A 16,152-nucleotide genomic window follows, 5' to 3' on the forward strand; every position below is an offset into this window, starting at 1 on the left:
TTCCTAAGTCACCAAAAATTGTTGCCAGGGGAATGGTCCCTGCAGCCTGAGGTTTTTCTACAGATCTGCCAACACTGGGGGACCCCAGATGTGGATCTGCTGGCATCCAGATTCAATGCCAAGCTGGACAGGTTTGTATCCAGGACCAAGGATCCGCTTGCTGTCGGGATAGACGCATTAGTAGTTCCTTGGGATCAGTATTCTCTGATATATGCCTTCCCTCAGATTAAAATTCTGCCGCACTTACTATGCAGAATACAAGGGGAACGGAAGCCAGTGATCCTAGTGGCCCCAGCGTGGCCTCGGAGATCCTGGTACTCGGAGATTGTGAAGTTGGCAGTAGGGGACCCATTGGTCCTTCCATGCCATCCAGACCTGTTGTCTCAAGGACCCATATTCCATCCTTCTTTACGGTTGCTGAATTTGATGGCGTGGCTATTGGGACAAGAATATTGAAAGACCGTGGTATTATGGGTTCAGTCTTGTCTACTCTGATAAACGCTAGAAAGTCAGTTTCTAGAGCTATATATTATAGAGTCTGGAAGTCATACATTTCTTGGTGTGGGGGAAGGAGGTGGAACCCTCGTAGGTATACGATTGGAAGAGTTCTGGCCTTTCTTCAAGCAGGAGTAGACTTGAAGCTGGCTTTAGGGACAACTAAAGGACAGATTTCGGCCTTATCGGTATTTTTCCAAAGACTAATCGCATCCCATTCTTTGGTACGAACCTTTGTTAAGGGAGTAACGCACCTAAGGCCGCCAGTTAAGCCGCGTTTATGTCCCTGGGACCTAAATTTGGTCCTGTCAGCCTTACAGTGTCAACCGTTTGAACCTATTGGACATATTCCGTTTGTCCTATTAACCAGGAAATTGCTGTCCACCAACGTTTACCATCCAATCTGACAGAACTGGAGAGGATCTGTAAGGAGGAATGGCAGAGGATCCCCAAATCCAGGTGTGAAAAACTTGTTGCATCTTTCCCAAAAAGACTCATGGCTGTATTAGATCAAAAGGGTGCTTCTACTAAATACTGAGCAAAAGGTCTGAATACTTAGGACCATGTGATATTTCAGTTTTTCTTTTTTAATAAATCTGCAAAAATGTCAACAATTATGTGTTTTCTGTCAATATGGGGTGCTGTGTGTACATTAATGAGGAAAAAAAAAAAGAACTTAAATGATTTTAGCAAATGGCTGCAATATAACAAAGAGTGAAAAATTTAAGGGGGTCTGAATACTTTCCGTCCCCACTGTATATGGGCAACTTAAAGTTGCAGCAACGTCATAGTAGTTCATGCACTACTTTGGTCTGACTTTCATACAACTTGGGGGCTATAGACCCAGAAGTTGCTTGAAAGTCGTACCTGAAGGAAATACAATGCAACTTGTGTGCGACAGATGTCTATTATCACTTGCGTCAAAATTGCACTAAAGTTGCACTTCAAAGTCGGAGCCACCTTGGAGTGGTTCAAGTGTGAATGGAGACTTAGTAAACGTGCAACTGTATTTGCATGAACTTATTTAGAAAAACAACAGTCAACGTATGTCTTGCATAAATGTATAGACTAATTTGTACACATAGTATATTAAGAGTGGTTTATTAAAACTCAGATTGATAAAACATACAAAAGGATTGAACTGCAGCGTTACCTTTTAGCAGCACAAATTACATCACACAGACCTACACTTCACAGCTTCAATAGGTCAGAAGAGAAGTAAACCTACAAATAGGAGTGATGCCAGCAGAATTTTACTCTAGGGTGAGTAGTGAGGAAGAGGTTATAGGTTAAACTTACTAAGCTTTAATGATCTAATGTGCCATACTGGCCATTATTCTCAGTAATAGTCAATGGATGAAAATATTGAATATTGTGTGTGTTTTAAAGCAAGAAACTGTAACTGAATCTTAGCTGTTTACTGCTGGAGGATTGGGTTGCTTTTGTGTTGGAAAGCAGAGACTAACACATGACTGCTACTGGTAGATTTTTTTAGTCCTCGGATACGTTTATTTTATTTAGATTTCTGGTTTGTTTTTGTTTTGTTTTTTTGGGGTTTTTTTTGGGGGGGTCTAAATTTTAATATATTATTTTAGTGAATGGTTAAGTTTCAAGTGTTCAGAGTAGGGGACAATTATAAAGGAAATTATCCTCGGAAGCTGTGTCTAAAAAAGGCAGGCAGAGGGTAAAGGACTAGTCACTAGTATTGCCATGATCTACCTGTAACTGATCTTTCCCCATTACTGACTTACCTTTTTCTGCATGGGGATGACCATCTTGGTAGAGGCAGGGCTTTGCTTCCTCATGTCGGAGCCTCCAGCAAGGAGAACCGCAAGCAGACTACCAGTCACGCAGCAGTACTTTAGATTTTATACTACAGATATAAAACTTTGATACTGTAGGCTCAGTAGTCCCTCAAATACCAGGAAGTATTCCCCATGGCATAGGAAATCTTCTGTTTTTAGCTTCAGCTTCACTTTAAGAGCTAAGCACATGATTTAGAAGATACTGTAAGAAATGGGTAAAGCTAGGAAAGCAGATGTAGAAATTTCATGGTTGAAATCCCTTTAAAATATAGGATGTTAGTGTATGTCCAGCCAAAACTTTTTTTGGGGGGATTACAGTCTGGTTCTACTACTATTTATTAGAAAGATTTTCCATCGCCTCCATGCCCAGTATAACAGTTTCACCAGACAGAAAGTGAGGAAGAATTAGAAAAACAGCTATACAAGGAGAAATAAAAATAAAAAAGGCATGTAAATGCATGCAACTAAAGCCTCTGCTTTTAATCTTAGTAGTTGAAACAGATTAATTAGGTGTTTTGCAAGTTAGCTTGAAAGTGTGCCGGTGAGCCCCATTTTACAGCTTTGCATTTCTGTCCGTGTCCCTGTTGCAGATTTTTCCTCACCTTTTGTCTGGAGAAATGGTTGTCACCATGAGTTTAGGTGAGAAGAAACCTTGCTAAAGGGGCTTGGATAGCAGAAAAAACTTGACCGATGTTCTAATTCCCTGCTCTGGCGTTTTGGCTGACATACATTTTAAAGAAAAGTCTCACTTTAAGTTAGTATTAAAGATGAACTCCAGGGAAAGAAAAAAAATGTTTTCTTGCATTGGTGCTCCCCTGAACTACAATGGTTAAATGCTTGTTAAGGTCATGGGGACCACAAAAAGCAGTTTGACTTACCAGATCTTCCACTCTTGCAGCCTCTTTTTACTTATGCTCTTACAGTCAGATGCCCTCTGACATCATCAAGATCAATATAGAGCCCATAGCTCTACATTGGATGTGAGGACACTAAGGGCTTTAATATCTTCCTGTGTGCTGTCTACGGATAGCTGTGAGGTGGGACAGGACACTCGGGCTCCCATCAAAGCTGTCCAACAACCCCATTAGCAAGGAGAAGGCTGCTTTCACAGACAGCACTTTTTTCCATCTCCAAGTGCTTTTTTCGGTTGTCTGGAACATTTTAGCTGACAAGCCCACTTGCATTCCTCTAGAGATGCTTTCCTCAAACAAGTGCTTGCTAGCTGTGTTGTCAGACAGCGGTGGAGGGAGATAAGCATCTCCCAAGGAATGCAAGGGGAGGGAAGCTTGTCAGCCAAAATGTTCTAGGCAAGCAGGCAATTGGTGGAGATGGAGAAAAGCGCTAACTGTCAAAGCAGCCATCTCCTTGCCAGCTGCATTGTCAGAAGGCCATGGGGAACAAAACACATTCATTAAAATGGAAGTGAGGATACTTTAAATTGCTAGTTGATTTGACCTTGAGCATTAACAGGAACTGTGTCAGCTCTGCTGAACTGATCCTTCAATGACCCTTATCGACAATCTTGGGATTGTTGGCTATCTATAAAAGTTTTTTTTTTAAATGAGGAGGTGTGTCGTAATATTGAAAAATAAAACAGCCCCTTGCTTTAAAGAAATTAATAAAATAAACAGCCTCTTTTATGTTTCAAACAAACATTACTTTTATGAATACAGGTTAGAAACCCAGCATAAGCGAAAAATAGAATGATGTCATCTAGTGTCATAAACAGCCAATTGAATGACTCTAGGAATGTGTCAATTTGCTCCTCATAGATCACCACGCCTCAACAAATTTTGAATGCCATAGCATGGGAAGTTTTAACAAATGTACAGTTAAGAGTGGTCAAGTGTCAGCTAGCCCATTGATAAAAATGGTATTCGGGATAATGGCATGAGAGCTGAATTTCTGAAAGTATTCTGCAAAAATCGGCAGAAGATCAGTAGAGAGAATTTAATAAAGCTGCTGCATCACTTTTTGTGTGTTAACCCCTCTTGTTAGGCATTGCGCCAAATTCATGAAGCATGTGTGACACATTTGGCTCTGACAGCGACTGCTGCACCAAATTCCTAAATGCCCCATTTTTACATTGTATTGCATTCAATGAGCTAAATTCAAAATAAAATACTGAGAGTTCGTATCTTACGAAAGTGGAGCTAATTAAGACCAACTCTCTTTTAGCGTACAGAGAAACTGGTTCAGACAGATTTTGCGAAAGTGTCTCATGTGCATTCTAACAGTGGCGCAGCATGAACCAAATTCAGGCGCAAGTTCTAGACAGGGACATGAATTTGGCGCATGCTGCATCACTTTTAGAACACATGACAGACACTTTTGCTAAATCTGTCTGTGCAATTCTTTATGAATTCCAGGGAGTATGTCTATTGTAAATTATGCTAACAATTTATATTTGGATATTGGCTGAGTACAGATTCACAGCCAGTAATTACCCTGTCCTCCTATACTCATTGTTAGAAGCAATGTAGCATCATCCAATAAGATTTATCATCCCCAATACACAAACATTAAAGCTTAAGTTTAGTTCATTTTTACATTGAAGTACTTACATTAAATAAAAGTGCCCCTTTTGCTGGTGGCTGCTATATTCATTGAAATTTTTATTCTTCTGCCTCCCGATATCCCCACAGCTGTGATTTTCCAGTGCTGTTTTTAATATGACCTGGCAAACCTGAGGCTGTCACAGGCACTTGTCAAAAGTGTCGACTATGCCTGCCCATTTCATTCCCCCCACTCCATTCATAAAAGCCATACTATCACTTCCTGCAACGAAAAAAGTTCTATGAATGGAGGACAGTCATTGAATAAACGGTCCACATCCTCCATTCACAGCTTTTCATTGTGGGACGTGAAAGAACAGCTTTTATGAATGAAGGAGGGGGGAGGGAAAGAGCGGGGATAGTTGGCACTTTTGATGAGTGCCTGTGACAGGTCCAGTGGCTTGCATTAACCCCTGCAACACCAGAAAATAACAGCTGTAAGGATATCCAGGGAGGCAGAGGGATGAGGACTTCTACGAACATAGCAGCCACCAGCGCAAAGGACACTTTTCATTCAATGTAAGTATTGCCCTGGTGCCGATTTAAAAATAAAAAAAAATTCACTAAACTTAAGTTTTAAATCTGACAATTGGATTACTATTGTGCATATGATATATCACAGTGCCCTACAAACATGGTGTAAGTTATAAGTCATGCTGTACTGTCTTCATTCTACACATTCATAAAAAAAAAAAATACTAAATTTGTTAAAAGATCAAATTGATTATTTAAATAAAGAGGAACGAGGCTCAAAACAGCTGGCTTTTTCACTCCTACTTTGTAGCATGAATGTTGTACATTTTCATTCATTTACTGTATAGACTTTGAAAGTTCAGTGATTTTGATGTCAGAATACAAAGTACAGGGTAACACTTATAAAGCAGCACTGGTGTATTTAAACATGCGGTGTTACCTAAATTTGTTTTTTATTTGTTAATAGAGCACAATGTGGTATACCCAATACATGTTAGCATCATTTAAATGACACTAGCTACATTAAAGAACAATACATTCTGATCTAATACAATTCATCTTTGGGTTTCATGCTCAGTTTATATATGATCTGATAACCGTCATCCCAAGCATAGATCTGCCGCTCCTTAGGATTATACTTCATACTTGAATGGGATCCATACCTTTTAGGAAAGTAAACAACTGGTATATTTTCATTAGATATGGTGCCACTGACATCAAAGATACACTGTATGCGAGAGCGACTTGGGAGTTTGGTGTTGTACACTACATAAAGGGTGCCACAGACCACAAAAGCACTTTCTGCATTTTCTATTGGACAAGGAGTATCCCACATCTGCTCAATGCCAAGGTTGTTTGAGTCCAGTTTGGCTAAGCATATGTTTTTCTCATTCTCCTTAGTAGCGTAAATGACCCATAGACCTTCTTCGTCGGCTGCTATATCTATGAAGTTATGCTTGGATAATCCATAAACTGGTACTTGGTCTTCAATTGGTAGAACAGCACTATCAACTACTGTTTTGTTTGCCAAGTTGAATTTGATGACTTGAAATTCTTCTCCTTGTCGAACATAATAAAGGTAGCCTCCATAAACAACATGGCCAGTGCCAACCCATGGAAAAGGAAGTTTGATCCGAGCTGCTTTGCGTGTTGAAGTAGAAAGAGTGAATTCTTTCATGCGGGGGAACACAAACACTGTATCGTTGCCAGCACCATCAAGGACATAAACTCTCTCTGAATTACCTATGGGGTCCTTTGTCCAAAGGCCAGCAGAGCTCCCATAGCGCTTCAGTATTTTCATGGCATTAACTTGAGAAATGCTGTCACTGCAGTCTACAGAAGCAGGTACAATAATAAAAAACAAAAGTGAGCTTATGTTGTAACAGCAGAATAAATCAAAAAAATATACTATAGTGTACTTGGTCAGCTGTCTAACAATTATTGCAACATCATAGTTAAAGCTGAAGTTTATTCTGCTTATATTTTGCCTTCCCTGGTTCCTGCATCTCCCACTTCCTCATAAAAATACTCATGATTTTTTATAACAACTTTTTCATTTTTATTAAATACTTTATTTTAAGCCCAGTGATATCTTTATTGTGTTTTGTATTTCTCTGTGAGAAACTCACAGTGCACTGTAAAACTCAGCAATTTCAGTAAAAGAAAAGAGCCTAAACAACTGCACTGAGGTTCAGACTGGAGTTCAACTTTAACAGGAGAAGAGGTAAGAGAAGTTCAGTCAGCTGATTTGGAAAGATATTGTTTCATGTTGCATAGAGGCTGTTCTGTAATTAATGGACCACACAATAATTTTTTTGACAGAAAAAGAAGAAAAGTTTCAGCGCAAAGGACTAAATACTGGATTAAGGGTTTGGAGGTGGTTGATAGAACTGCTGCCACTACCTATTACTTTCACTAGGTGGAGTAAACAGAATGAAAGGAAAACAAAGTAGATATGGCGCTGTTCTACTGCTGCCAAATAATGGTTAAAGTTATGATACTAAAAATGTATATAAAATGTATTACGTATATATACTATTCCCTTTAGAAAAACGGGATAATTTACAACATTCCTATTAGTAAGTGTTGCCAATGTGTATAAATTGCGTGAAACAAAATAAAAAAATAAAAATAAAAACAAAAATACATATACAGTGTGGTCTTTACATTAAGCACAAGCCAAAGTGTGTGATCCTTGGTGTGGAAAATCAGTATATATAATGCCCGTTAGGATAAAAATACTAAATATAACTAGAAAATGCATTTCCTGGGGAAAATGCGTGGGAATGCTGAATAGCTGAATTGCTAAAACGGCCCCCAGCAAAACTGCCCCCATCATAGTGCCATCAAAACTGCCCCATCAGAATTGCCCCATAAAAATTGTCCCCATCAAAACTGCCCCATCATATTGCCACCATCAAATCTGCCCCATCAAAACTGCCCCATCATATTGCCACCTTCAAAACTGCCCCATCAGAATTGCTCCATCAAAACTGCCCCATCATATTGCCACCATCAAAACTGCCCCATCAAAACTGCCCCATCATATTGCCACCATCAAAACTGCCCCATCAGAACTGCCCCATTAAAACTGCCCCATCATATTGCCACCATCAAAACTGCCCCATCAGAATTGCCCCATCAAAACTGCCCCATCATATTGCCACAATCAAAACTGCCCCATCAGAATTGCCCCATCAGAATTGCCCCATCAAAACTGCCCCATCAGAATTGCCCCATCAAAACTGCCCCATCAGAATTGCCCTATCAAAACTGCCCCATCATATTGCCACCATCAAAACTGCCCCATCAGAATTGTCCCATCAAAACTGCCCCATCATATTCCTCTATAATAAATCAGTACATGGTGTGTCTGTCCCCTCCCCCGGGCTCTGTAAACAGAGCTGAGATGCTCCAACAACCTCCCCCCCTGTGTATAACAGAAGCTTTGGTAACCATGGCAACAAAAGCAACACAGTACACTCTGATTAATGGCTAAAATTTCCTGAAATGACCTCTAAACAAAAAGCTTTTTCACAAAAACTGTAAAAGATATCAAACTGAAAAGATATAGCCAGATACCTGAATATTTTGTGAACATTTTAAAGTTTGTTTGGCATCTGTAGGTGAAAGTATGAAGGAGCTGAAACTTTTGGGAGCGGAAGAAGATTTTAAGGATCTGAAGCATGCTCCCATTGACTTCAATGTTAAAAAAAAGTGATAAAAAGCTTAATATTTTAAAACGTATAAATAGTAGAAAAAAAGTTGAAAAAGTTCCATCATCAGCTGAAAGAGACGAACATTTTAATAGTTGAATGGTTTTAATAGCTAAAAGTATGCAGAAGTTACGCAGAGCCAAAAAACGTACGGAATAAAATGAAATAATAAATAATAACTAGAAAATGCATTTCCTGGGGAAAATGCGTGGGAATGCTGAATAGCTAAATTGCTAAAACGGCCGCCATCAAAACTGCCCCATCATACTGCCATCAAAACTGCCCCGTCAGAATAGCCCCATCAAAATTGTCCCCATTAAAACTGCCCCATCATATTGCCACCATCAAAACTGCCCCATCAGAATTGCTCCATCAAAATTGTCCCATCATATTGCCACCATCAAAACTGCCCCATCAGAATTGCCCCATCATATTACCACCATCAAAACTGCCCCATCATATTGCCACCATCAAAACTGCCCCATCATATTGCCATCAAACCTGCTCCATTAGAATTGCCCCATCAAAATTGTCCCCATCAAAACTGCCCCATCATATTGCCACCATCAAAACTGCCCCATCAGAACTGCCCCATCAAAACTGCCCCATCATATTGCCACCATCAAAACTGCCCCCATCAAAACTGCCCCATCAGAATTGCCCTATCAAAACTGCCCCATCATATTGCCACCATCAAAACTGCCCCATCAGAATTGCCCCATAAAAACTGCCCCATCAGAATTGCCCCATCAAAACTGCCCCATCATATTGCCACCATCAAAACTGCCCCATCAGAATTGCCCTATCAAAACAGCCCCATCATATTGCCACCATCAAAACTGCCCCATCAGAATTGCCCCATCAAAACTGCCCCATCATATTGCCACCATCAAAACTGCCCCATCAGAATTGCCCTATCAAAACTGCCCCATCATATTGCCACCATCAAAACTGCCCCATCAGAATTGCCCCATCAAAACTGCCCCATCATATTCCTCTATAATAAATCAGTACATGGTGTGTCTGTCCCCTCCCCGGGCTCTGTAAACAGAGCTGAGATGCTCCAACACCTCCCCCCTGTGTATAACAGAAGCTTTGGTAACCATGGCAACAAAAGCAACACAGTACACTCTGATTAATGGCTAAAATTTCCTGAAATGACCTCTAAACAAAAAGCTTTTTCACAAAAACTGTAAAAGATATCAAACTGAAAAGATATAGCCAGATAGCTGAATATTTTGTGAACATTTTAAAGTTTGTTTGGCGTCTGTAGGTGAAAGTATGAAGGAGCTGAAACTTTTGGGAGCGGAAGAAGATTTTAAGGATATGAAGCATGCTCCCATTGACTTCAATGTTAAAAAAAAGTGTTAAAAAGCTTAATATTTTAAAAAGTATAAATGGTAGAAAAAAAGTTGAAAAAGAGCACACATCAGCTAAAAGAGACGAACATTTTAATAGTTGAATGGTTTTAATAGCTGAAAGTATGCAGAAGTTACGCAGAACCAAAAAACGTACGGAATAAAATTAAAATTAAAAAAATTAAAAATAAATAAAATCGAATAACAATAGTGGGACTGCTAAAGCAGTCCCACTAATAAATACAATCGAATAACAATAGTGGGACTGCTAAAGCATTCCCACTAATAAAAATAAATAAAATCAAATAACAATAGTGGGACTGCTAAAGCAGTCCCACTAAATAAAATCGAATAACAATAGTGGGACTATGCATACCGAAACATTCTGAAGTGCAATTAGAAAAACAACAGGCAGATCCCCTGTGTGTACAATTCTACAATGTCCATTTCAACTGAAAGCTAATAAAAAACATCAGATAACTAAAAAAATATAAATTATAAAGTGCTCTTGTGCCAGTGAAGAAATCCGCTTTCTAATCTGGTGGACTTTTCAGTGAGTGAACACACTATGCATGCCTTAGTTCGTGCTCCTATTATGGCTGCACTCACCAGATCCTTCTCCCCCTCCTGGGGTTAAAAGCATCCACAGTATGTGCCACTGTGTAGCAATGTAGGAAAAAAGACCGTCCTTAGTGCTGGCTATGAGGAGATTCCATTATGTATTAAGCATCATGGAAGAGAGAGAGGGAGCCCAAATAGCGTAATACTGTATAAAACTGTTTATTTAACTAACGCATAGAAAGGTACTCACATATGGTAGGATTAACAAAGGCATATGTTGCTGACACCAGTGCCTGTGTCAGGAAATGATGCAAGGACGTATGCTGACTCCGCCCTACGCGTTTCATCACTCTGACGTCATCTGGAGCGCTGGTGTCAGCAACATATGCCTTTGTTAATCCTACCGTATGTGAGTACCTTTCTATGCATTTGTTAAATAAACAGTTTTATACAGTATTACGCTATTTGGGCTCCCTCTCTCTCTTCCATGACACTTAATACATAATGGAATCTCCTCTTAGCCAGCACTAAGGACGGTCTTTTTTCCTACATTGCTACACAGTGGCACATACTGCGGATGCTTTTAACCCCAGGAGGAGGAGAAGGATCTGGTGAGTGCAGCCATAATAGGAGCACGATGTATGCACGGTGTGTTCACTCACTGAAAAGTCCACCAGATTAGAAAGCGGATTTCTTCACTGGCACAAGAGCACTTTATAATTTATATTTTTTTAGTTATCTGATGTTTTTTACTAGCTTTTATTTGAAATGGACATTGTAGAATTGTACACACAGGGGATCTGCCTGTTGTTTTTCTAATTGCACTTCAGAATGTTTTGGTATGCATAGTAACTGTAATGGCACCTTAGATTGTTTTAGTATGCACAGTAATTATATTTAGTATTTTTATCCTAACGGGCATTATATATACTGATTTTCCACACCAAGGATCACACACTTTCGCTTGTCCTTAATGTAAAGACCACACTGTATATGTATTTTTGTTTTTATTTTTATTTTTTTATTTTGTTTCACGCAATTTATACACATTGGCAACACTTACTAATAGGAATGTTGTAAATTATCCCGTTTTTCTAAAGGGAATAGTATATATACGTAATACATTTTATATACATTTTTAGTATAATATCTTTAACCATTATTTGGCAGCAATAGAACAGCGCCATATCTACTTTGTTTTCCTTTCAATCAATTTTTTGAGCAGTGAGGGTGAGAAAACTGGGGACAGCTTTAATAAACAGTGGAAGATATGTTTTTTCCCCCACAGACACATTATGACATACAGTATCTCACAAAAGTGAGTACACCCCTCACATTTTTGTAAATATTTTATTATATCTTCATGTGACAACACTGAAGAAATTACACTATGCTACAATGTAAAGTAGTGAGTGTACAACTTGTATAACAGTGTACATTTTTTGTCCCCTCAATAAAACTCAACACACAGCCATTAATGTCTAAACCGTTGGCAACAAAAGTGAGTGCACCCCTAAGTGAAAATGTCCAAAGTTCTCAGGTGTGAATGGGGAGCAGGTGTGTTAAATTTTATGTTATCGCTCTCACTCTCTCATACTGGTCACTGGAAGTTCAACATGGCACTTCATGGCAAAGAACTCTTTGAGGATCCGAAAAAAGAATTATTGCTCTACATAAAGATGGCGAACCTTGGCACCCCAGATGTTTTGGAACTACTTTCCCCAAAATGCTCATGCACTCTGCAGTGTAGTTGAGCATCATGGGAAATGTGGTTCCAAAACATCTGGGGTGCCAAGGTTCACCATCACTGGCCTAGGCTATAAGAAGATTTCCAAGACCCTGAAACTGAGCTGCAGCGCGGTAGCCAAGACCATACAGCGGTTTAACAGGACAGGTTCCACTCAGAACAGGTCTCACCATGGTTGACCAAAGAAGTTGAGTGCAGGTTCCCAGCCTCATATCCAGAGGTTGTTTTGGGGAAATAGACGCATGAGTGCTGCCAGCTTTGCTGCAGAGGTTGAAGGAGTGGGGAGGTCAGCCTGTCAGTGCTCAGACCATACGTTGCACACTGCATCAAATTGGTCTGCATGGCTGTCATCCCAGGAGGAAGCCTCTTCTAAAGATGATGCACAAGAAAGCCCGCAAACAGTTTGCTAAAGACAAGCAGACTAAGGACATGGATTACTGGAACCATGTCCTGTGGTCTGATGAGATCAAGATAAACTTATTTGGTTCAGATGGTGTCAAGCATGTGTGGCGGCAACCAGGTGAGGAGTACAAAGACAAGTGTGTCTTGCCTACAGTCAAGCATGGTGGTGGGAGTGTCATGGTCTAGGACTGTATGAGTGCTGCCAGCACTGGGGAGCTATAGTTCATTGAGGGAACCATGAATGCCAACATGTACTGTGACATACTGAAGCAGAGAATGATTCCCTCCCTTCGGAGACTGGGCCGCAGGGCAGTATTGCAACATGATAACGACCCCAAACACACCTCCAAGATGACTAAAGAAGCTGAAGGTAAAGGTGATGGACTGGCCAAGCATGTCTCCAGACCTAAATCCTATTGAGCATCTGTGGGGCATCCTCAAACGGAAGGTGGAGGAGCGCAAGGTCTCTAACATCCACCAGTTCCGAGATGTCGTCATGGAGGAGTGGAAGAGGACTCCAGTGGCAACTTGTGAAGCTCTGGGGAACTCCATGCCCAAGAGGGTTAAGGCAGTGCTAGAAAATAATGGTGGCCACATAAAATATTGACACTTTTGTGCCCAATTTGGACATTTTCACTTAGGGGTGTACTCACATTTGTTGCCAGCAGTTTATGCATTATTGGCTGTGTGTTGAGTTATTTTGAGGGGACAGCAAATGTTCACTGTTATACAAGCTGTACACTCACTACTTTACATTGTAGCAAAGTGTTGTTTGTTCAGTGTTGTCACATGAAAAGATATAATAAAATATTTACAAAAATGTGAGGGGTGTCCTCACTTTTGTGAGATACTGTACATTACAATATGTGTTGTGTTGTCAATGAGCCCTGAGGTCAGGGCTCAGTCCCCCTCGCATGTAAGCCTCACCTATTGTTACAGAGGCAAAGTATAATGGATTCATTTTCATCTGATTTCAGAGCTGGAAGTGGTCATTGCATGATCATGCAGACCATGCTAAAATAAACGTAAAATACCTCCAAGACTGTTAATTCTATATTCAGTGTTTAAGGACAGGGATGGGGTTTGGGTCCTGGTCTACCATAGATTGGAGGCAAACCTTGCCAGTTCGCAGTTCTTGGAGCCACTAATGCAGTTAATTAGCCTGCCCAAATTCATTGTAATGATAATACACTGCAAAGGCCTTTGAACTTAGTTCAGCTGACTTACAAGTTGGTTTAGAAGGGCCAATAACGGGGCTCTCTTATTTCCCCCACCACCTTCATGGGGCACTGGAGGTAGGGTAGAGGACCTTATCACTTAACATTGGACCAAGGGTACTTTGCCTTACAAGGAACCCCCTCCCTAATGTTGAAGGGCATGTGGCATGGTCAGGTACAGGAAGGGGGTGGGTACACACTTGCTGCCCTCCCTTTCTTGAGCACTCAGTCTGCACGCCAAGATAAGGATATGGTTGGGATATTATGGCAAACCCCGTGCTATTATTTTTCCTTTTTTTAAATAAATGAGCATTGTCAGTTTAATTTTTAAACATCATCTTATTCAGGGAATTCCAGCTGGTCCCTGGTAATATCATTGACCATAAAAGGTAATTTTTTGGTAGATTATGATGTTACATTGGGATCACCTGAATTTCCCAGGCCACATGCCTTTCAATATTGGGGTTCCTTGCAGGGGGAGATCCCCCTCCGCTCAAAAAGCACTGTTGATCGAATGATGAGGTAAAGGGCCCCTTCCCAGTGCTTCAAATTGACCAAATTTTGTCACCTGGGATTCCTGGCAGTCTGTTTATTTTACCTGTCATTTAGCAAAGTAAGTGTGGAGTATAAACATCGGCATGCAACAGGTATTCATGATTGACAAGGATCATATTGCTGGATGACGTGATTAATGTGGATTTACAGTATGTCACAAAAGTGAGTACACCCCTCACATTTTTGTAAATATTTTATTCAATCTTTTCATGTGACAACACTGAAAAAATGACCCTTTGCTACAATGTAAAGTAGTGAGTGAACAGCTTGTATAACAGTGTAAATTTGCTGTCCCCTCAAAATAACTCAACACACAGCCATTAATGTCTAAACTGCTGGCAACAAAAGTAAATACACCCCTAAGTGAAAATGTCCAAATTGGGCCTAAAATGTCAATATTTTGTGTGGTCACCACTATTTTCCAGCACTGCCTTAACCCTCTTGGGCATGGAGTTCACCAGAGCTTCACAAGTTGCCACTGGAGTCCTCTTCCACTCCTAAATGATGACATTTCGGAACTGGTGGATGTTAGAGACCTTGCGCTCCTCCACCTTGCATTAGAGGATGCCCCACAGATGCTCAATAGAGTTTAGGTCTGGAGACATGCTTGGCCAGTCCATCACCTTTACCCTGAGCTTCTTTAGTCATCTTGGAGGTGTGTTTGGGGTCGTTATAATGTTGCAATACTGCCTTGTGGCCCTGTCTCCTCGAAGGGAGGGAATCATTCTCTGCTTCAGTATGTCACAGCATATGTTGGCATTCATGGTTCCCTCAATGAACTATAGCTCCCCAGTGCCGACAGCACTCATGCAGTCCTAGACCATGACACTCCCACCACCATGCTTGACTGTAGGCAAGACACACTTGTCTTTGTACTACCTAACCTTGTTGCCACCACACACACTTAACACCATCTGAACCAAATAAGCTTATCTTGATTTCACCAGACCACTGGACATGGTTCCAGTAATCCATGTCCTTAGTCTGCTTGTCTTCAGCAAATTGTTTGCGGGCTTTCTTGTGCATCATCTTTAGAAGAGGCTTCATTCTGGGACGACAGCCATGCAGACCAATTTGATGCAGTGTGCCGCGTATGGTCTAAGCACTGACAGGCTGCCCTCCCACCCCTTCAACCTCTGCAGCAATGCTGGCAGCACTCATACGTCTATTTCCCAAAGACATGACGCTGAGCATGTGCACTCAACTATTTTTGGTCGACCACGGCGATGCCTGTTCTGAGTGGAACCTGCCCTGTTAAACCGCTGTATGGTCTTGGCCACCATGCTGCAGCTCAGTTTTAGGGTCTTGGCAATCGTCTTATAGCCTAGGCCTTCTTTATGTAGAGCAACAATTCTTTTTTTCATATCCTCAGAGTTCTTTGCCATGAGGTGCCATGATAAACTTTCATTGACCAGTATGAGAGAGTGAGAGCGATAACACCAAATTTAACACACCTGCTCCCCATTCATGCCTGAGACCTTGTCGAGACCACTAACGAGTAACATGACACCAGGGAGGGAAAATGGCTAATTGGGCCCAATTTTGACATTTTCACTTAGGGGTGTACTCACTTTTGTTGCCAGCGATTTAGACATTAATGGCTGTGTGTTGAGTTATTTTTAGGGGACAGCAAATTTTCACTGTTATACAAGCTATACACTCACTACTTTACATTGTAGCAAAGTGTCATTTCTTCAGTGTTGTCACATGAAAAGATATAATAAAATATTTTTAAAAATGTGAGGGGTGTACTCACTTTTGTGAGATA

General features: G+C 40.6%; 1 protein-coding gene across 2 annotated transcripts in view; it reads right to left on the reverse strand.

Annotated features, from left to right (window-relative positions):
• Positions 1–1,580: 1,580 nt before the first annotated feature.
• Positions 1,581–16,152, reverse strand: part of OLFML3 (olfactomedin like 3) — a 43,015-nt gene continuing 28,443 nt past the window's right edge. For both annotated transcript variants that reach the window (XM_073615704.1, XM_073615705.1), the window contains one exon: positions 1,581–6,661. In XM_073615704.1, coding sequence (XP_073471805.1) covers positions 5,874–6,661 — 788 coding nt within the window. In that variant the 3' untranslated portion in view covers positions 1,581–5,873. The remainder of the gene's footprint in view (positions 6,662–16,152) is intronic.

This window comes from Aquarana catesbeiana, linkage group LG02 (genome assembly GCF_042186555.1).
Source record: "Aquarana catesbeiana isolate 2022-GZ linkage group LG02, ASM4218655v1, whole genome shotgun sequence".
In the NCBI taxonomy this organism is placed as follows: Eukaryota; Metazoa; Chordata; class Amphibia; order Anura; family Ranidae; genus Aquarana; species Aquarana catesbeiana.